This window comes from Ambystoma mexicanum, chromosome 2q, assembly GCF_040938575.1.
Source record: "Ambystoma mexicanum isolate Mex_15411 chromosome 2q, UKY_AmexF1_1, whole genome shotgun sequence".
NCBI classification, from domain to species: Eukaryota; Metazoa; Chordata; class Amphibia; order Caudata; family Ambystomatidae; genus Ambystoma; species Ambystoma mexicanum.
This window is the reverse complement of record NC_090924.1, coordinates 458,695,934-458,719,158: the sequence shown is the minus strand read 5'-3', so window position 1 is coordinate 458,719,158 and position 23,225 is coordinate 458,695,934. Positions and strand designations below refer to the sequence as shown.

General features: G+C 49.2%; 1 protein-coding gene across 2 annotated transcripts in view; it reads right to left on the bottom strand.

The window, feature by feature from the left end:
* Window positions 1-23,225, bottom strand: part of PTPN18 (protein tyrosine phosphatase non-receptor type 18) — a 674,845-nt gene that overhangs the window by 357,419 nt on the left and 294,201 nt on the right. For both annotated transcript variants that reach the window (XM_069647567.1, XM_069647566.1), the window contains exons 3-4: window positions 11,618-11,694; window positions 5,142-5,237 (exon numbers count right to left, since the gene is read on the bottom strand). In XM_069647567.1, the coding sequence (XP_069503668.1) occupies window positions 5,142-5,237; window positions 11,618-11,694 (173 nt within the window). The remainder of the gene's footprint in view (window positions 1-5,141; window positions 5,238-11,617; window positions 11,695-23,225) is intronic.

Genomic DNA, 23,225 nt, shown 5'->3' with positions numbered 1-23,225 from the left:
GCTCCTACCACCTCTGCCTACTCTCGGGCCCCCACATCACTTCCGCAGGGTGTACCTGAAGCCTGTACCCCTCCATGGAAGTCTTTCAAATGTGGCAACCTGCGACACATCGCTACTCTCAACTCTCGTTCTGCTGTCAAACACTCCTCTGACATCTGCCACCGCCTCGAAGAACTTGACCTGGATGTCCTCGCTCTCACCGAGACATGGTTCATGGCCAGCTCTGTCACGATTCTTGACATACGGCTCTCTGATGGCTACAAGATCCTCTCTGAACCCAGAACCAACCGTTCCCGACGTGGAGTATCTATGGTCTTTCCGGAGTGGGTCCCTGCTTCTGTCATTCCTATGCAAACCTACTCCTCTTTTGAATGCCTGGTCTGCAGGCTATCTGTCTCTCCTGGCTTCTTTCTGACTGTGGCCACCATCTACAGGGCACCTGGCCAGGTCACTCTTTTCCTCTCCGAGTGGGCTGACCTCTCCTCGCCTTTCCCCTACCTCTCAACTTCTCCTCCTCGGAAACCTCAACATCCACCTGGATGCTTCTAATCCCTCCTCATGGCTTTTCCGCAACCTCTGCGACTATCTTTGTCTTTCCATTCTACCCTCTGGTCTGACACACTCTGTCGGGCATACCTTGGATGTTTTCATCTCCTCAAACATCCCCCTCTCAAACCCTCTCACCATTCCTCTCTCTTGGACTGATCAATTTTTGCTCTCCTCTCACCTGACGCTCTCTGTCACCCAGGCAAAGCCCACACCAGCACTGCCACCTACCTTGTTGGTCATTCAGCCCATTAAGCCTGTGTCAGTGTTGCCTTTGCTGCTACTTTCTCTGTGACTCCATCGCCTGTGGCTGATTCACACTCTGACACAGCCCTCCATAACATGCAACTTTCTATCTCCAACACTCTGGACGTCCCTGCCCCTGTCATGAGAATCCGTCTGAAGCCTTCCTCCAAGTTCAACTCTTGGTATGACTCCAACCTTGCCACCCTGAAAAGAAGGTGTAGGGTGGTTGAGAGGAAGTGGAGGGCATTGGGTGCATCCTCTGACAAACTGTCCTGCCGCCTGCTCCAAAGGCAATACAGACTCGCTGTCCTGTCCAAGAAGAGAGCCCACAGCCAAGCCTGTGTCTCTGTGGCTTCTAACAACACAGCCAAACTCTTTAAAATCTGCAAGGAGCTGGCCAATCCTTCTGCAGTCTCCACCTCTCCTAGTCCCTCCCAGGCTCTTTGTATGGCTCTGGCTTCTCACTTCATCACTCAAACTCAGGACATCCTGTCCTCTCTCTCCTCTTCCTCTCCCTCCACTCTCTCTGCCCTCTCTGGCCGCCTTTCCCTCTCCTCCACCCTTCTCCTTTCTCGCAAGCTACACCAAAGGCTGGAGAATGTTTTGAATAGCTGCAAACAAATAAATGTGACCAACTACACGTACCTGAACCATGCCCTACACTTGCATGCAAGTGCTGACGTTCTGATTACTTAACTAAGACCGGACTTCTTGTCATCAAAAATGTATTATATGGTTTTATCTGCTGCACTCCTAACATTTGTGCACTTTGTTTAACAATAAACTACATGTGACTCACTTTGATTGTCTTGCAAGCAAGAACATGTTTTTAGGTAATTGCAGCTGGGGGTAGGGGGGCTAGGGAGGATTTCCAGGTGGAAATGTCATAGCATCGTTCAATTGCCATAAAGCACTGCTGCTAACAGAAAAAGAAACATATTCTAGAAATAATTGGAAGGTATTTCCTAGGAGCCAGCACAGCCACCAACACTGTTCATCATCTGCTCACGGCAGCTCTGGCGCCAAATGAGGCCAGCCAGGAATGTCGGGTGGGGGCAGGCTAAGCCCCATTAGCCCAAAGCCCGTTGTAGGCTTTGCAGGCTGTCTCCTCCAATGGGCTAGTCCCCTCTTTGACTTAAGTACACATTCCTCGCAATTGCACCCTCTACGTTCATGATGCAGTATTGGAGGAGTCCAGACCTCTGCCCTCCGGCACATGGATTACACAAGGTCTGCAAATGGTCAAAGTACCAGCGGCTTTACTACAGTTAGGTATTTAGCTTTGCGAAAACACGCCATCCCCCTGCTACCTCCCGGCCCCTGGATATCATCCACAATGCACACTTGTACTTGATGATCTGATGATATGCGCACAGGACAGATGAATGCCAAAGGCACACACTTCAGTATGAACGAGGGGCTGTGGTATAATATCAGGCTGCTGAGAGATGGCATTCCTATAACATCCTTTGAGGAATGGACATGAGACATAATCCTAGAGATGGGTAAGCTTCTCATGCTATCAGACTTGGTGTTGGGAAGAGAATCAGGCCAAACCTATAAGTACTTGGAAAGGGTTGCAGCCCGGGTGTCCGGGTGGAGCACATGCTATGGCTCTCTGCGCAGGGTTCGACACAGACCTAGAAGCCTTGCTGGTGTAGTCGGTTTCTGGGCCAAGGCAGATCCCTGAGCACCCTCTAAAGTAGTACAAACAAACCAAAAGGATATGAGAAGGAGTTTCCTCTTGAATTCAATAGCTATTTATGATATTCTCCCTGTGCATTTAAAATAAATGGACAAGTGACCTTTAAAATTCTCAAAAAGATCCAAAAACAACAAATAGAAAATCAAAGACCCCCTTCAAGGTCAGTGACAGATTGGCAGCATTTACAGAAAAGCAATATGGGGCGTTAAATTCTGTACCGCGATGCGCGTGATAGATGAGGCACAAACCTAGCAACAACATGCTACATGTTGCAACATATTTTACAAGATGCAGAAAAATAGTTCAAATGTTTATTCTGTAAATGCAACCTGGATCTCTTACCAGGGACCATAAATATCTAGCCACTGCTCTTGTTCCAGATCCACCTGACTGCCATCTCATCTATAACCGTTAACACACAAAACACCCCCTAACGCCCGATCGGGCACTGTATTGAGTAAAGTGGGTTATTTTCAAGAGGTAGGATCCCACTCCGGCAGGGTGTGGGGGTGAAATCAAAGGGGCAGCATATGTAAGACCCTGTATCTAGATTACAGTATGCCGATGACCAAACACAACAAGCACCATAAAGAGTCTTACCTTGCCGCATGCATTTGTGTTCTGCCACTAACTTCTCTTGCAGTTATTTCAGCTATAGTCACGAGAACATAATGGGCAACAAGTCTTTTGGTGGTGTCACTCCTTTGCCACTGGAGTCTTCCCTTCCCCCTCTGAAGCACTCCCTTGTGCACCCTCTTCTAAAGAAACCCTCTGCCGACCCATCCTGCCCTGCTAACTATTGCCCAATCTCCATCACTCCTTTCCTGGGCAAACTCCTGGAAAAGCTGGCCATCTCCCAGCTTAATCTTCACACTGAATCTGTTGGATGTCACCATGACCACCAGTCTGGCTTCAGAGCTGCCAGAAGCACGGAAACTGCTCTCCTGAACATCCGCGAAGACCTGCTCTCTAACCTCAATTCCAACACCACCTGTGTCCTCATCCTACTTTATCTCTCTTCTGCCTTTGACATGGTCAACCATGCCATCCTGCTCAACCGTATCCGTGATAACCTGGGTATCGGCGATCAGGCCCTGGCTTGGCTGACTTCTTTCCTCTCTCATCGACCCTCCCAGGTCCAACTTGGGCCCTTCCTCTTGTCTATCTCTATCTCTACCTGTGGTGTTCCCCAGGGGTCTAACCTCTCTCCCTGGCTGTTCAACCAATACCTGGCACTTCTTGCCCACCGCATTGGCGCTCTCTGCCCCAACTTTCAGTGCTATACAGATGACAATCAGCTCACTTTCAGGCTCCATTCAGCCACCTCTTCTCCTTCTCTCATTTCTGACTGTCTGTCTGCTATCCAGGAGTGGTGTGCCGTCAATGATCTCTGCCTTAATGCCAGTAAGACTGAGATTCTCCTCATCGGCACACCTGCTCCCTCCTTTCCTGTCACTCTCTGGCCAGACTCTCTTGGCCCTCTTCCTGCTCCCATGTGTGAGGCTAAACACCTTGGGGTCATCTTCGACTACACACTCTCCTTCTCTCCTCACATCTCTGACATCTCTAAGAAGTCACACTACCAGCTGCACCTCCTCAGAGGTATTCGTCCTTTCCTCTCCTTCCCCCAGAAGCTCACTGTCTTCAGAGCTCTGGTTCTCTCTAAGCTGGATTACTGCAACACCCTCTTTCTAAATCTGCCTGCCTCTACTCTCCGCCCTCTGCAACTCATCCAAAACAGGACTGCAAGACTTGTCCTTGGCCTGAAGCCCAGGGATGGAATCTCTCCAGGACTGAAATCCCCGCACTGGCTCCCAGTGGATGCGAGGATTAAGTTCAAAACCCTCTGCATTGTCCACAAGGCCTTCTGGGGCCTGGAGCCTCAATACTTTCAACTCTCTTTTCCTAAATATCTTCCTTCTTGGGTTCTTTGCTCATCCACCTCCAACTCTCTCAGGGTCAGACGCTTCTCCAAGCAACAAGTTGGTGGTAGGTCTCTTTCTTCGGCTGGGTCCTCCCTCTGGAACAGCCTCCTGGCCTCTCTGAAAATTGATGGTTCCGGAAGCACCTCAAGACCTTCCTCTTTGCGTCTGCTTTCTCTCCTCCTCTCCCCTGCTGAACTCCTGGCTGAATCTGATACTGCACTGGTTACCTGGCTACCCTCTGTTCTTGGGCCCAGGTCCTCTCCCTGCCAGTTGCACACCTGCACTGTCCCACTGGCAACCCTTGCCCTCTGGGGCTGTTTCTGTATCCCTATAGCCCCCTACCAGTACTTGATACCTGATGTCTGAACGTACCCTTGCACCTGCCACCAGCGGTCCGCACTTCTTATTTATTGCTTTGTTTTTATTTTATTCATTACTGTTATCCTATGTACTGCACTTCCCCTCCCCCTTTCCCCTCACACTTTTCCCCTTCCCCCCTCCCCTGTACTTGTGCGATCTCAATGTCACCTGGCCTAGTAAGATCGCTGTCTCTGTCTTCCCTCTGTTCCCCTCCCTTGCCTCGTTGCGCCTTGAAACACTTGTGTATAGGCGCGTTATAAATGCCATATCATATCATAATCATATCATATATCTCATTGATGCCCTCGATTTCAATCCTGCATTTTAGAACAAAGTAGCGCCACACTGGCCGAACTCACCTTCACACAGTACTCCCAGATCATCCTCCAGAAGTCCACTACCGTGTGGCTCAAAGGCCCCTGGGTGGCAATGTAGCACCTCTTGTTATCCAGGCCCTGCACATGGAAAGCATCAAAGGAGATTAGAAGGAGGCTAGCGCTGAAAACACAGAAGGGGCTTTAGGGAGGGAGTGTGCGATCTTGCAGAGAACACATACGCAACATTAGTCAACTTGAGGCACTGCCCAAGACCAAGCAAAGAGCACATCTAATGAAAAGCCAATATATTTCCCGATTCATAATGATGGCATCTGAAATCACACCAGTATTGATGAAAGACACAAGAGGGGTGCTCAGACGTCTAGAGGGCCAAATAGCCAAGTACAGCACCTTAGTTAACATTTTTAGTCCCATTTAATGTTAAAATCTCAGATTTGAAAGTTTCTTTTTTATAGAAAATCTTTGGCTTGAGGTGTTGTCAGATTCAAATGTTAACAACTGAAAGACAAAAGTCCTGACATCCAAAGACATGTTGTTGAGGTTTTTTTTATATATCCCTAATATGCTGCCTTATCACTACTTAAGAGCACTCTTGAAAAACTGCCCGCAGACGAATAAACAAAATTGTCTTCCAAACAGTTTCTGTATCTAAAGCGAGCATTGCGCATAACATGCTATACACTGGAAGGTGGTTAGTCCATATACATTCTACGATACTCAGAATCCCTCCCCCACTCTCCTAAATCTGGGCAAATAAATGTGCCCAAGCCCTGAATTGCCCACATTTTCACTGTAATCGCGTGATTCGTGTTTGGACAAACGTTTGAGAAAGTCGGTGACAGATTCAGGTTAAGATTCCTGCCAGCACATGTTCAAAGAAAGCAAAGTGTAAAGTTAATGAAATAGAACAAACGCTTTCCTGCCAGTGATGCTCAAAGAAAGCAGTGTCTAAATGACTAATGGCTTGCACACCTGCAACATATAAACTAAATAAACCTTTTGTTTGCAGATGATAAAAAGTGCAATCTTCGTCAAAAAAATCTTCGTCAAAAACAGACTTAGTGCCTAATTCAAAAAAGATAATGCAAATAAAAAATGAACAGATAATGCATTTTTTATTTGCATTACTTTGAGAAATGTGCAGATCACCTTCTGCATAAAAAAAGCAATGGTTAGCCCCCATTGGTATGGGAGCATGTAAGGCGCTCCCTGCACCCACTCAAACGCTCAGAGTGCTTGTCATCCTGATGCGTCCCTAAAGGGTCTATCATTGTGAAATGTGTAGAAAATCAAAAAAAAGTATATATTAAAAAGGATAATAATGTAAGTGGGACAGCAGTGGTTCATGCTGCTACTATTCCACACTTAAAATAAACTTGTGATATGGTCAGAAAAGACCCTGTCGTACATTGCTCTTCCCCTGTTCCTGCTCCATAGAGAAAAGGGGGAATATCTTTGTTCTCTGCACATTTTAGTGGGCAACATTTCTGTGAAATGGGTAAGCACATTTGAAACACCGCCTTATTCCTGCAAGGGGATGAAAAAGGGAATCTGAATGTGTTTGAGGAATTCGACCATCCACACGGGGAGTGGGCGCTCACCTGGGCTTTTTAGTTTTTTGATAAACGAAAATGAATGATGGGAGATCTACCTCAGAGAAATGTGTGAGGCCGTTCAGCACACATTTCATCTGCTTCCCGCAGGAAACACAGTCACGTGTACTCCAGGAAGACACGGCCTACAGGCGCCGCCTTCCCCTGTCATATTTAGTTGGAACGTGACAGCCACAGGTACATCAAAGCATCTCAAGAAAGGCAAGGCACACCTTCCTCCAGCCATGGGCTGGAGCCTAATTAAAATATCAACTGCCCCATGGATCTGCTTTCCCTTTGACTAATCTGGTTGGTGGCAGTGCATACTAATGAGGAATAATTAAGGTAAGCCTTGAGAAGATGCTTGGTTGCCGGAAGAGACAACAGGAAGGCGGGGCTAACACCACTTTGGTGTGCAATGTGTCAGCTTGAAGCTAGTTCCCACCCTCTCTATATGAAAGGCAGTGAATGGCCTGTCTGGGTCCAGCAGTTACCGCCGGTATCCCTGCAGGGCAGACCCCTGTCACAAGGACAAAGGATGTGATTTGGGGGAGACAGGAAGTCTGTTCCCATCACAAACTTAAAGGGAGACATGCGCTTTAATCAAGAGTCACAGAGGGCTCAGTTAACCAGAGAGACACTTTGATCTACAACAGACAGGAAGATGGGTGGGACTTGGGTATGTGTTGTCAGCCCTTGTCTGTGCTGTTGCAGAGCACTCTGGTCCTGACCTCATGCATAACAGAATATTGTTTGTGGGGACCGAGGATTGGTTCATTAAGATGGGCTTAGCCTGCACGAATCACTGGGGCCTATCTGGCATTAAAAGAGGGCTGAGCCCCTCACTTAGCTGATCATCTGACGACTTCGAAAGGACAAAGAAGAAGGACTAATTTGGACCCGGGCTGAACATACAGTCTACCATACATCTCGCGTCTGTGAAGGAAAGCCAGGAGTTCCAAGAGGGAAGCAAGATCTCTCCCCTAAACATCTCCCAGGGAACAGAGGGAGATACCAGACTCAGAGGACCCGTAAAGCAGCTCCAGAACCAGTACCCATCCAGCACAGAGCATGCTCTGCTAGGTTTGCCAGCAAGCTTGCTAGGTGGCAAGTGCAGGAGATTCTCTGGACAAAGGACAAGGCCGTTGCCTGCAAAAACTCTCCTGAGCTTTGGGCTGTCCACCAAGAAAGGACGACACAAACCCTGTGAAGAAGCTAGGAGGAGTGCCACACAAGCATCAAACAGCCTCCATCCTTTAAGGACATTTTCGAGACAGTTGAGTCCTCGAAACCGCATCCGGTTGCACTGCTGACTTGTCACGCCGCAGTCACCAGAGCCCTCTGAGTCACCTCGACCAGCATTCCAGATTCGTCAAACCAGCACAGAGACAATGATTCTTTGCTAAGCCACCGCATCAGCCAGCCGGCAGACGTCCGACAAGCCTCGTTTCCCAGACTGCTTGCCGCCTGATACCCACAGCTGTCTCCCACCACTAACTCTGTCTTAAGGGCTGTGAAGCACCCTGGAACGGCCTTGGGGCTGTGGGGCACCAAGAACTTCTTCAGCACCAGGTACATTGTGGTTCTGGCCCCCTGGTCCTTCTCCGAAGGCCCCTAGAGACAGTTACGACCCTTTGCCCCCTTGGTGCTGGAACTGAATAACCTTGAACAGTAAGACTGATTAGTTTACCAACTACCCTCCTGTCAGTATCCAGGGTGCATTCCTTTCCTTCGTGAAACTGTCTGTCCTCTGTGTTCCTTTACAGGGTGGGTTGTATTTGTAGTGTGCTAGAAGTGTCACTGTGTTGCAACTAACCAACGATCCACAACCTTGCAGAGATAAGCCTGCCGTTCTGTCTACATTACCAAAATTGGACAAGGAGGTCTTATAATTCACTTGTATTCTGTTCGCATCCCTTCTGGTGTACTACAGGTGTGGGGTTGATTGATGGTTTAGAAACATATATTCATGCCTAGACCACTGGTGCCCCGGAAGTTGATTCGTCACAATGTGCACATCTTTTTTGCATGCAAGTGATCAGATGCACTAATTCTTCAATCCTTTATTCGACTATAAAGTCATCAGGACATCATTTACATACAACATAATACATAATACATTCAATTCATAGCTTCATTAAGCTCCAATATACTACACATAAGGTTAAAAATGAATCTCATCACTCCAGCAAATGTTTTTTGAATAAGCCTCTTGCTGTAGATGTGCTATGTTTTTCCACACATACAGAGCTTATAATATTGCAATCCTACCTGGCTAAATGGTATCCCTTTAAGTAACACCAGAGTCTACATCATGAATGCTTGACATGCGACTTACTCTGCTTCAGCCCTACAGGCATTTCTGAGGTCATTACCCTGCAGCCATGGACTCTCCCTATCAAACAACTAACCTAATGAAACCTTCATGGAAGTAAGCTCAGCAGGATGAAACTTCATATACCCCAATGCAAGACTGGCTCTTCCCCCAGCCCTGTAGGATTTTCAAAGGTCCATATCTGTAATACATCCCCTATATTGTAATATAATAAACACTCAATAATACTCAATGTGTCGACCTCTCAAAGATAAAAATCAGACATAGGCATTCCCCGACATGTGATAGAATCTGCTGGTCTGTCATGCAATCTTACAATTTCCCACTTCAACTTTACTAATTTTATCAACTTCTAAAGGATGAAAGGTTGCATTCTTACTCTTACCCAGATTCAATCCTGGGGCCTGCGGGGTAAACATAGGCCTCTGCAATAGGTGAATTAATATGCTTAGATATCGTACTGCAGAGTTTAATGCTGTCCTACTTGGATACCATTGACATATGCACAGGACTCCATGTCCTCCAGCCCAGCCAAACCTCAATTGACACATATCACTTACCCTTTTCTCTCCCTTAATGAAGACTTTCAGGTTATTTGATGTATGAATGTTTCCAAGAATCAGACCTAACCTTCCCAAACTTCTCCCAAAATTCCTTGAAGCAGTTTCTCAAAGGAGATTTGGGTAGATTCTGGCTGGAAAAACTCTGCTGGAACCTGCAGACCTAACTGAATTTTACTAGGGAAGCCTAGGATGACATTTGAGAAAGTTTGCCCATGCTTACTCTCTTCCCATTACTGGTGCCCACAGACATCCAGTTTCCTTGGGTAAGTTAGGAGAGTAGAAATATGGTTAGCTAGGTAGGACTAGGGATACTCTGAGCTGAAGGAGGGATTGTGCCTCTGTGTTCCCTGCTGCGCCTGGCAGATCCCGAGTTCTTTGAAAGGCCTTTCGGAGATGGATGTGAAGTTATGGAAATTGTGTCTTCCCAGGTCACTTGCTTCTCTCTGAATGATGTGCATGGCCCAGCCATCCCTCTTACCCGCCCACAGCACACAGGTGTAGTTGTGTCTTTCTACTGATTGCGGGTAGCAGGGTGAATCCCGAGTGCATACAGAACTACTTCAGCCTACTGAGAGACCATGGCCGAAGCAAAGGGCTTCTGCTGGGCTGCAGAGATCTAAGACTGAAAGAGAGCAGGAGCAAGGCTCCAAGCAGAATTAGGGAAGTGCTCACTGGCAGCACATACAAGGAATGGCTGGTGCCATGAATGCACCCACAGCAAATGTGTGGTCCGCTTCTGACCTTTTTGAATAATGAACTTCGCTGCATTCTGGACAGACTGACCAGCACATCTACATTTGGAGCACCACCTGCGCCACTTCTGGAGGGCCAGTCATTCAGTTCTCCACCTTAAAAGAGTCAACTGGTCAGCTCTCTACTATACGATTTCTTAAATGGCAAACTCTGCTGCTTTTGGAGTACACATTGGCCAACTCCCTTTTTGAAGACGGAACCAAAAAAGTACACACTTAGGAGGAATCAAGGGCCAGAAGATATACCACCTTTGTGGGATCTCCTTAAAACATGCACCTTTGCGGTTGTGATGGTCAAACACTCCAACCTTTGGATAATTGATCGCCATATGTCCCATTTTTGAAGGTCCAGCTGCACCAACACGAAAGTTCTTGCAGATCAGCCATCCCACCTGCTACCTGCTAACTGCCCCTCGATGCAGATTTGACAGGCCAACTCTCCCACTTTATAAGGGGCAACTGACCAGATCTCACATCATCCTAGGGTAGACCTCCCAAAATCCTAGGGATAGTACCACGTGGTTTTCCTCCTTTAAGAGGGTCAACCAGCCACCCAAACACTTTTGAAAATCCAACACTAGAATAACTTTTTTCAGGTCAGAACCTACCAACCCTCTTAAATTTGGATGACATAACCTGCCATTTTTTAAGTTTTGGCTGGCAAAAACTCTCATTTTACAAAAACCTACTTGGTCAAATCTCCCATCTTTCAAAAACATTTGCAAACACTCATTGAGTACCAGCAAAAAGGCACAGACAGCTGTAAACTGCCATCTAGCCCTGAAAAAGTTGATCTGAATTTTGCTACTATGGATTTTCTGGATGAATGAAGGTTGCAAACAAACCAGGTAACTTTCCCACTTTCGCGGCACTGATCTGCAGTCCCCCCTACTTTTGGAATATCATTTTGTCTGAACAAACCCTTTCATGGGTAACTTAGCCAACGTTCCCCCTTTCAAAGGGATGACGAGCCAACTCCCTCACTTGTAGGACAAATACTGGTCGTTTGGCTCGCTTTCGGTGGGCAGTCAAGGTAACTCATTTATCTTATGGAACACTGACTTGCCAACTCTGTGGCCACACTGCTACCTTTTGTAGGACCAACTGTAACACTGATCAGTGACTTGCTGATCACACACTCTGAGAGGACAGAACTGAATAACCTTCTGAGCTTTAGTGGACTGTCCAGGCAAAATGATCACATATGGAGGAGGAACCGGCTGACTGTCTTGGTTTTTGAAGATGTGCACAGTACCTGTATGAAGCTGGCATTGATGTAGTCGCTCTGCCCATCCTCCACAAGCAGACTCAGAGGAACCCGGGTCTGATCATCTGTGAAAAGAAACACAATGGCAGGTGAGGGGAAAGAGAGGGCATCATGGGACTGGTGTAGGTGAGGGGGCGGGATAATCAAAGAAATAAGGCCCACAATCCCTAGTTATTCTGAATCGCTACATCACTTAAACTCTCATTGCGCTAATCTTGGTGCGTTGTAGTGTGTTGTGGGTTTACCTATTTAAAATGATATTTTCTGGCTATGAGCTGTGCCCTGTGCAAGTCTAACTTGAATGATACTTTCATTTCAGTTTTTATTTATTTATTTTTTTAAAACTTTTCTTTATTGGCATGAAGAGAGAACAGATAAACAACAGTGCACAGGACAGATAATATCACAGCTGCATGAATGACATTACATATGTTTGAGGATGACAGTTTGGGGATAAACCCTTGGTTTTACGATTTAGTGCGATTCCGGGATAGTCGAGCTTACTTCCTCTGGAGGGGGAGATGATAAAAGTTCAATATCCTCCTTGCTGTTCAGATAGCTACAAAACTCAGTCAATACATTCTTGGGGCGAGAGGTCGATGGGAGGGTGTTAATGTAGTCCTCCTCACATGTTTGAGTCCAGGTGAGGGCCTTTAGCCACATCTCAAATGATGGGGGGGAGCGACGCTTCATACACTGCAAAATACATTTTTTGGCCACCATAGTAGCAGCATTTAAAAATGTTGACATCTTCCTTGCCTCGTGCTCGTCCCATACTCCGAACAGGACAGCCAGAGGTGTGGGAGAGATATGGGTCGTTATTATCTCAGAGAGGGCTTCCATAATGGCTTTCCAGTATGGGCCCAGTGCTTCAAAAGTCCAGAACATGTGGATGTGGTCAGCATCTGTGGATTTACATCTAGTGCATGTATGAGCCTGGCCGTGTGCAAACCTTCCCACCCTGTGTGGCGTGTAGTATAGGTGATTCAGGAGCTTATATTGCATACATCTATATCTGGCATTTAGGGAGGCCTTACGTGTGTGCATGCACATCTTTCTCCACAGTGCACCTGAGAGGGGTAAGCCCAGTTCGCCACTCCACATATCTCGCGCCGGCTGCGGTGCATCCTCAGGGATAGCCATCAGCATTTTGTACAGCGATGATGTTATGCCTCTGGCCCCCGCCGAGTTAGTTATGTATTGGATTTCGGGCGAGTCTGGGGGTTCGTCAGGATAGGAGGGCCACCAGGCACGGATTGCTGCCCTCAACCTGAAATACTGCAGCAGTTCCAGGGCCGAGCCAGAGTGCCCGGGTCGCCAGGTCTGTGGGGTAATGAACTTCCCTCCAGGGTATAGGTCGGACAGTGCTCGGTAGCCCACTTCATGCCAGTGTTTCATTAGGAGTTTGTCGTGAGTAGGGCTGAGGCCCAGGAACTGCCAGATGGGCAGCCATTTGTAGTATGGGTGGTGGCCAGGGTGTGCTTGTAGTAATCGTTTCCATGCAGTGGTTGTAGCTGCTACGGGTTCAGCAGGGGCATCATTATGAAATGTATGATGGAGGATGAGGGAGAGGGTGTTGACTTCTTCAATTGCTAGTTTCTCGAGTTTCACATGTGGGGGAGGATCCGTGAATGTATACCAGTCTGAGGCGTGTTGAGCTTGTGCGGCGGTCCAGTATTTGGCGAAGTCTAGGGCACTGAAGTGACCCTTCTCGTAAGGAAGAGTCACATGCTGCCACATCTTACGAACCGTGCCTGAATGACAAAGAAATTGGGTGCATGCAGTGTGTAGGTCCCTGAAGTATCGCCTCCCAGGCCAGATCGGCACATTTACAAGTATGTAGAGCAGTTTAGGGACAATTATCATTTTCATTAGGGACAGTCTGCCCGATAAAGAAAGCGGGAGGTTGCGCCACTTCGACAGCCAGGCCTCCACGAATTGCACCGCAGTCGTGTAGTTGTCAGCTAATGGTGAGGGTTTAGTGAGGGATACCTGAACCCTGAGGTATCTGATACCCCCAGGTGACCAGCAGAGAGAAAATTCGCATTCTGGTTGGGAGGTTGCTACCGTGAACGGGAACATTTCAGATTTAGTGTTATTTATGGTGAAGGCCGAATATGTGCCAATTTTTGTTATGTCACGTATGATAGAGTCTAAGTGAGCAGCCGGGTCTCTGATATAGAGAAGTACGTCATCCGCATACAATGAGATTATCTCCGGGGTGTCTCGCAGGCGTATACCCTTACGTGTGTGTTTGTCCCTGACGCTGTCCGCCATGGGTTCGATAGCAAGCGCAAAGAGTATTGGGGAGAACGGACAACCTTGGCGAGTGCCTCTGTGAAGCGCGAAGGGGGAAGAAACCTTGGAATTGATAAGGACTCTGGCTACAGTGTCTGTATATAGTAGCTTGATATATGATATCATTTGTGGGTCGATTCCCATTTTGTGGAGTACTGCCCACATATATTGCCATGACACCATGTCAAATGCCTTCTGGGCATCAAGGGTGACCGCTACTGCATTGGCGTTGGGGTCGATTCTGGACATGACATTGAACAGTCAGCGGATGTTAAGGGCTGTGGATCTACCGGTAACGAATCCACTCTGATCAGAGTGAACTAGGTAGGTCATTATGGGGAGGAACCTGCTTGCAATGATCTTAGCAAAGATTTTCATGTCAGTGTTGATTAGAGATAGGGGTCTGTAGGACCCGCATTCGTCACGTGGCTTGCCCGGTTTGGGGAGCACGGTTATGACGGCCTCGTGCATAGACTGGGGCAGGATAGCCAGCCCGAGTGATTCATTCCAGACTTCAAGGAGTCTGGGTGCAAGGATGGCTACATGCTCCTGATAAAACTCCGAAGTGAGACCCTCTGGGCCGGGTGCTTTGTCCTTCCGGCAGCTCGATATAGCTTCGTTTATCTCGTTATGGGTGAATGGAACCTCTAGCTTATCTCTGGTAGCGCAGGAGAGAAGGGTCATGGGGATTTGGTCAAGCAGGAGGTCCGTATCTTGTGAGCTGTGTTCTTGTTGGGGACCATATAGGGTTGTATAGAACGCGGTGAATGTATCAAGGATATGTTGGTCAGACCAGCACGGGGCACCGGATGTGTCTTTGATGCAGTCTATACATGTTTTGCCACTCTCTGCGCGGACCAGTCTGGACAACGTCCTCCCCGGTCTGTCCCCTTCACCGTATTTCTGGGCTGCCATGGGACGGGCATGGTATTGTATCTCCCTCCGGGCGTGAGCCTCGAACATTTCAAGTTCCGATCTAATCCAGGGAAGGGGCAGAGGTGTACTGTTTTTCAAGTTCTTATAGCTTCACCTGTGACTGCTGTAAACTGGTTTTAATGCTTTTGAGGACCCCAGCCTCCCTGGAGATACACATCCATCTGTTGAAGACCTTGAATGCCTCCCACCGGACCCCATCGGATGTATCCTGTCTGTTACTGCATTCAAAGAAGGTGGTGATATCAGCCAGGATTTCAGCTTTGAAAACTATATCTTGGAGGGCCTCCGACTTGAATCGCCAGGCTGAACGGGAGGGCTGGTCATGTCCCAGTGTGATTCGCAGCGTTACTGGGGAGTGGTCCGAAAGTGTGCGCGGCAATATCTGTGCATCTGTGGCCCTGCTCACCATTCCACTCGATATGAGGAACAGGTCAATCCTAGATAGGCTATCATGTACTGATGAGTAAAAGGTATGTTCTATCGCCTGTGGGTGGAGGACTCTCCATACATCTTTGAGACCTAGCGCGTCCATGTTTGTGTGTAGTCAGTTGGCTGCATGTGAGGTGCCCCTTCGGGCAGTCCCAGATCTGTGGAGCTCATTATCCAAAATCAGATTCATATCTCCACCCCATATGATTGGAACCCCAACATATTTCACAAGTATGGTGGTGATTGCATCGAAAAAGTCTGGAGCGTCAAAATTAGGGGCATATGTATTCACGAGGAGGTATTCCATGTTAGCAAGTAGACAGTGAAGTATTACATAACTACCCTCAGGGTCAATTTGACTGGTGCGGATCAAGAATTGGACTGATTTGTGAACTAGAGTAAGTACTTCTCTGGACTGGGTTGAATATTTTGTGTAGTATCTGTTGACACCCCAATTTGGGGCAAGACATGTCGCTAGATGCCCCAGGGCATGTGTTTCTTGAAGGAGGAGTATTTTAACTCCGTGCCTCTGGGCATAGGCAGTTATCCTACGGGCTTTGGTGTAGTTACTCGGCCCCCGGACATTCCATGTCATGATGTTGAGTGACATAGTGCCATATTATGGGACATCCCAGCAGTGATATTCATTATCATTCAGTATCTTGCGCTCATCTGCAGTACTGGCATATTGCGTTGCAATCGTGCACCCCTCTGCCATGCCGTTTTCCTTTAACCAATTTCCAACATTGCCTCCCCCCACCCTCACTGCCCACCCCCAACTTGCAGTGTAGACCCCCCCACCCCCAATGCAGGTGCTGACAATTCCCCAAGCCCAGGTGGCTCCAGCTAAGCCAACGCCACCATTCAAACAAGAGGTCGGTGGGCAGCACCCAACGTGGGTATGTCTCTTTCGTGGCCCAACCGGGGCCCAAAAACAGTAGCAACCATATGAAAATGAACAAAAACATTGCAACTGCAGTGAGGTTCGCTGTTGCCGTGTGGTCGGTATCTTAAACATAGAGTCGGACAGTAGATGCTGTCCAGGATATGTTTCTGCGGTGGGCGGATCAATGTCTGGTCCCAGGAGCCAATGGCCCTCATTACAATCCCGGTGCTAAACCATGGCGCTATTAGCACCATGGTTGGTGCCAGTGTTGTAACGAGTCCGCCATGGTGGAATGGGGAAATACCGCCCCATTCCAAGGTTGGCGGGGTGGTATTTCCCCATTTCACCATGGCCCTTCCCCATTCCCATTTTCGTCCCATAGGGCTCAATGGGACTGGGGAAGGCGCTAAGTACGGTACCGCAAATTGCGGTACCGTACTTAGCACCGAGGTCCCTTTGCGGCACCCTACTTTAACGGCTGGTAAAACCAGCCGTTAAGGTCGGGTCCCGCAAAGGGACCTCGTAATCAGGCATTAAGGGTTTAACGGCGCCGACACCTTTTATGGCGCCGTTAAACCCTTAACGCCAGGGTCGTAATGACCCCCAATATGTTTACCAGAAAAATAGGATGCGGATACAGGAGTGTTCAAGGCAAGTGGCCAGCCACAGGCACCGGGGAGAAAGGATGATGAGTGTCTCCAGTTCTGAAGCGTGGCCGGTAGCTAGGTCGCTTGTGGCAGGGAGTTATATTTGCTGAGTAGAGAGCGACGCTGCCATCATCGCATAGAGAATCAAGGATCACCAGATAGAATGGGCGTCTTCGAGCATGGTAATCCGTGGCTATTTGTCGTTGGCAAGGACACCATCCGGATTGTATAGTGGTATTTGCGACTCGATGAACTTCACCGCCTCATCTGGGACAGTGAAGAAGTATAGTTTTCCGTTATGAGTGATTTTGAGTCGTGCCGGGAACAGGATGGCATATGGGACGTTGCGCTCCCTGAGCAGTTTTTTGATACCGAGGAGTTGGCGTCTCTCCTGTTGGACCACAACCGAGAAGTCAGGGAAGATCCTAATGGTGTGGGCCTCCAAGCGCAGGTCCCCTTTCTCGCGTGCCAGGCGGAGGATGAGGTCTCTGTTGCGGTAATTTAGAATCCTGGCTATGATGGGCCGCGGGATGTCGCCCGGATTGGGGCGTGGCGACAAGGCATGGTGGGCACGCCAACTGTAAAATATGGTGACAGGGCCGGATTCCCCAGGAGATCCTTGAGTAGGCTTTCAACAGCATCTTCCATGCGCCCTTTGAGGGCATTCTCGGGAACGCCAATGATGCGCAGGTTATTTCTGCCGGAGGGCGACTCCAAGTCGTCACATTTAGCCTTCACAGTCTTCATGTCTCATGACAAAGATGCAACAGTGTTCTGTAGTGTATGTATTTCATCTTCATTTGTAGAGATTCTGCTGTCAGCATCCATGATCCTGGTCCCCGCCTGGTCTACACGTGTTCTGAGCGAGGCGACATTGGCATTTATGTCATCCAGTTTCTCGTGGAAGGAGGCAAACTTTTTTGCCATTGATTCTATGAGGGTGGTGAGGTCTGGTTCTGATGTGCCAGGGTGGGTGTCAGCCTCAGGTGCCTCTTGCGAGGGTGACGGCAGGCTCGCCTCAGCCCTCGGGATGGCTCCAGCAAATTTGTCCATGGCTCCCCCCTTTGGCTGCTCCTCTCGGTCTGTTTGGCATTGCTGGAATAGGGCTGGATGTGAAGATGGTCTGCGGGTAGAGCCAGCGGAGAAAGCAAATGGTGGGGGCTTCAGGGATCAGGCCGATCACCAATCTGTGGTACCGTGTAAGTCAGGGAGCCAGGCAGCGGCCGAGCGACAATGGTTGTAGAGGATAGGGTGGCCGGTACGTCCAGGGCCGAGCATACAGCAGTTATCCCCTCCCACAAACAAGCGCTGGGCCGGCAATGTCACGGTGGCTATGGCGCGGTGCTGCACCTCATGCAGGGCTGATAAGTGTAGCCCCCCGTTAGGGCGGGCTCCCGGTAGCGTCCAGGTAAGGCACAAAAAAAAAGGGGGGGGGGGCGGGGGCCGCACGTCCACTCTCCAGAGGGGGCAACTGTTGGTGCAGGTTAGCTGGAGTGAGCCAGTAGCAGGGCAGTGTGACATTGACCATAGATAGACCAGGCATGTGCAGTCCCCCAGCTCCAGACAGGTGGGCACAAATATCAGAGCCCCAGGCAGTCAATGAGCGTGGCGACGATCACGCCCGCCCCTTGTTAGCAGCCCAGGCGGACCGCAGCCACACCAGCACGGCCGCGGCCATAAAGTGCAGCCTCACCTGTTCTGCGGGCGATGCCTGGGTCACGTCCCAGTAAACACACAGCGCTCGTCCGTGTAGGAGCTCCGGCTCTAGGGATGGGGGAGGGATGGGGAGGGGGAGAGCGGCCACGCTCCAGTGCAGGCCCAGCCACAGCTCCACTTCCCCTGCGATGCCGCCCCCAGAGACCCTCCCGATGGTGTCAGGGCCCCGCTCGCCCGCCCAGGGCCGATGGAGATGTGTACAGGCGTCCCCAGTGCCGCCGGACCGCAGGCACAGGAAGTCCAGCGCCGGAGGTCGGTGTCCAGACGCGCACCTGGGCAAGCGCACATGCCAAGCCAGCCGCCGGCGCCGGTACCGCGGGAAGGCTTCCAATGGAGAGAACGAAGCCAAACTTGCAGGAAGTGGACTGGAGGTGATCCCTAGTAGCTCCAGCAAATTACAGCTTTCAGGAATGCAGAAAATCGCAGATGTTGGCGGATAGTTGCCGAAACCACACGGAGCTTACTAGGCAGCCATCTTGGGCTGCTCCACAGCGCCTCCTTTCATTTCAGTTCTTACCAAACATATTGGAGTGGTGCGCGCGGAGGTTCGCATCCGAGAGCACAGTATTAGTCGTTCTAAACAGTAATGTCTGCGGGCGGAGACCTTGCAAGTATCACCCCACAGGTGCACCTGCGACTCTTCCTTTTTCACTGAGCTGTTTGGCTTTGCTAAAGCGTGGGAAAGAATTGATCTGATGTGTTTGACTGGCCTACCTGCCCTTGCATCCATTGCATTGATCCAGAGGCCCCAGACAGCCTCAAGCCATTCCCATTCTGACACGACTATGCCCTCCCCCACATCACTAACACACCCTATTCTCAAGAAGGCAGCCACTGCTCAACTAAGCACTCATCTCCCCAATCTTCCCAGCTCTGCCGCTGAACCCCCATGCATTTTGACTTGCCAGCAAGAGCATGGGGAGCACTGGCAGGAGACCCACGTATTGAAGCTCTGCACCCCAGACCCTAGTGGACTGGGTTCCATGAGATATTAACGAATTAACAAATACCTAAAACATTTTTAACGAAACATTTTTACCCCAAAAATACCTTTGTTTATTTTTATTTGGGGGGGGGGGGGGGTGTGCCCCGTACGCTTGTTTCCCTTTGTTTATAACCCCGCCCCAACCCCCTCCCCACCAGTTTTAACCCCTTACCCCACCCCATATATATATATATATTTTTTAAACGGTATTTTTTCAGTAAAAATGTTTGGTTAAAAATGTTTTCGTTATTACCTATTCGGTAATATCACTGGAACCCGCTGGACTGATGCCCAGCCAGTGCACAGAAAGCCTCCAGGGCCGCAGCGCCTGTATGGGGAAAGCAATCTCTTCCTGTACAGACTCTTGCATATCCGGGGGAAAGGCGAAGGGTCGCACTGTCAGCTCCAGGTGCGAGGAGAGCAGGCTGATCTCCTTGGCCGCTTTCTCCTCACTCTTCCCAGAGTCACAGCAGGAGAAGCCTGGAAGCAGGTGTCCATGAAGGTAAAGAGCCTTTCCAGTCTCTCCTGTGTCAGCACCCTGCTAAGGGGAGACTGGGTTGTACCCAGGAATGTGAGGGCTGCACCTGGTTTATGCCGGAATAGCTGGGTGTATGTGTGCGCCGCTGGGACGATATGGCAGTGCTTGGACATATGTATGCGGTTGGGCACGAGGCTTACCTGCTAGCAGTACATGATCATGGGAGGCTGTGCTTGAGTGCATAAGACTGCCTGCACCTGTGCGTGCTATATGGGTGCTTACCTGGGCATATGACGTTATGTGTACCTAGAATATGGCAATCTATCTGGGCGTTACCTGGGCATATGACGTGATGTGTACTTAGTATATGGCAATCTATCTGGTGATAAATATGAAGACTGCACTTAGCGTGAACACGAGGCTGCAGCTGCACACACGAGGCTGCGCGTGGCATAAGAGTATAGTGTGCTGCACCTGTGCATTTGGGCCTATCTAGACAGAGAGCACAAAACATTATCATATCAACCGCACAAGAAAATCAAATAAATCCGCATCACAAAAGGTACAAAACAGAAACGTTTTAAAATCCTTACGGAATCGCATCGATGTAGGGAGTAGATGGAGAGAAGCAAGGAACGAGCTCCACCACAGACGGGCCATGGCTGACGAGAAGCGCCTGCCGAGAAGTTTGAGATGTATGCACCTTAGGCTTGTTAAAACGGAGACATGGGCGTAATTTTAGGGGGGGACAGGGGTGTTTGTCCCCCAACTTTCATGGCACACCATTTGTCCCCATTCATTTGGCTGGGGCACCTTTTCTTCAGATGTCATGTCCCCCCCAACATTTTCAGCAAAGTTACTCCACTGGACGGAGAGCATCTTTACAGGGTGCGTTTATAGATCCCCAGAAATAATGTGTCTATTGGCCAGCTAAGAGGCTGGTGCAGCAACACAGAAGCCATGTAGGCCATGAGCAAGGCACGCTCTTCCAAGGGAAGCTAAGGCCGCTCCGCCAGTGAATGGCCGAGTCTCCCCTTTCCTAGAAGCAACTGGGCACAGAATGGAGAGCTGATCCAAGCAGCAGAGGCCGCATTTGGATTCTCCCATATTAGTACCCGGTGAGGGGGGTGTGGCGGCATCCCAGCCAATGAGGAGGCTTGGAACGTGTCCTTACCACACACAGAAAGAGCCCGTTCCAAACCTCCTTGGAGCGGGAGGCCGCCATCTTCCATTGCCGGAACCTAAGGTAAGTGCGCTTCCCGCGTCCCCTGCCCTTCCCTCCCCACCCTCACCCCACTTTCCACACATCTGAACCCCTCCCTACCCAAACACCGGGAACAGGACTGCCATGTTGTGCCAGCCACATTAGGCATGGCATTTCTTAGGCATAGTTGAACATGTGAGAAATAGGCCTGGCATAAAATGGTAGCACCAGGCATATGAGTCTGCACTTGAAATATGAAAGTTGCATTTAAGTATATGGTGCTGAATGCAACACACATCTGTCCCTGGGCATATCCTGTGTGGCATTGGGCACATGACACTACTCTTCACATAAGTACCTTGGGACATGCGACAGTGGGCCTCATTACAAGTTTGGCGGTAGCCTTGCCAGTAAAACCGGCAAGCTACCGCCAAATTTGTAATTTATTCCAGCACCTGCGAATGGGCAATGACCTGGGCATTCCGGCCCCGGTAATTGCCCATTCGCGGGCGCGGGAAAAAAGATGTTCCTCATTCCCATTCGGCCCCATTGGGCTGAATGGGAATGGGGAGGTCGAATGCACCGGCACCGTTTACAACAGTGCCGGTGCATCCGACATGCTGTGCTCGCGTGTGCCTTTCTGCCTGCCATGTCTGACCTGGTGGGCAGAAAGGCACCCGCTAGCACAACTCCTAGTTTTCCGCTCCGGGAACTACGGTACCAGCATGCTTACCGGTACTGTAGTTCACGGACCGGAAAACTCATAATGAGACCCAGTATCTTTCATGTGATGTGTGTCAGCAGGCATACAAGTTTGTACTTGGCCTTACAAGTAATACCAGAGCATATGAAACATTACCCGAGTAGAGGAGCTTTGCCAAGGTTTACACCAGCCGTAGTTGGGCATATAAGGCTGCCACTGGCATATATTGAATTTATGCAGTGGTAGAAGTGGGCGGAAACCGTTGGGAGCAGTGCTGCTTTACTTTTTTTCTTTTTTAAGTTTTATAATTCCTATACTTTTATTTTAAAAAGAAACCATTTCGGAATGGTTTAGTTTTCAAATAAAAGTGTAGGAAGAATTTGAAACGTGCACTTCAGTGCACTGTACTGTGCATTCCCTTAAAGAGCAGGTGTGTTTCTTTGGGGGTTTGCATTGTGCGTGGGAGGGGGCGTGGAGGTGGGGCTTGTGGGCAACAGGGACAGGCCAGCAGGGAACATAGTTATGACATGATATGACTCCTCAGGGAGTTGGAGGTGGAGGAGCGAAGAGCTCGAGTAGTAAGATACTTCTGAAGAGAAAGCCGGGGATATTTTGGTCCCAGGCCCCAGAAGGCCTTCTTGATAATGCAAAGGGTCTTGAACTTGATCCTTGCAGCCACCGGGAGCCAATTGAGAGATTTCAGTGCTGGAGAGACACGATCCCTGGGCCTGAGGGCAAGGACAAGTCTTGCACTCCTGTTCTGGATGAGTTGCAGAGGATGGGGAGTTCCACTATTTCTTTTTAAACACTACGACCACTGGCTTTATGTGGAGTGTGAGGACAGCAATCAAGCATATGAGGGTGCACCAGGAACACAATTGAGGGAGCGTCTTGCAGCTGTACCGCCGTATCCCGGGTTACGCCGGATGGGGACACAGTAGCCAGGATCTTGAGGAGCTTCGGCAGCATCAGAACTCTAGTGTGGTGATGGTAACAGTATACAAGCTTATTAAAATAACCGAACATGGAAGCAGCTGGTCATAAGACACTGGACCTTGCACATGAGTGTGCATACGATGACTGTAGCTGGCCGTATGGGGCTGCACTGGCAAGAAATAAAGCCAGCCTTTGGCAAAGCTTGCTTTAAAAGCCACATTTTCTGGGCTTTACAACATAACCTTGTTTTGCATTTGTTTTAGCTTATTTTTCGTAGCGCATTTTAATATTAAAACTTGTTTCCTTTATTTTTAATCAGGGTTCTGGGGTCTAGTTTCGGTGAGACGATCTAAACGGTGTATGTATTATTGGTGAGGT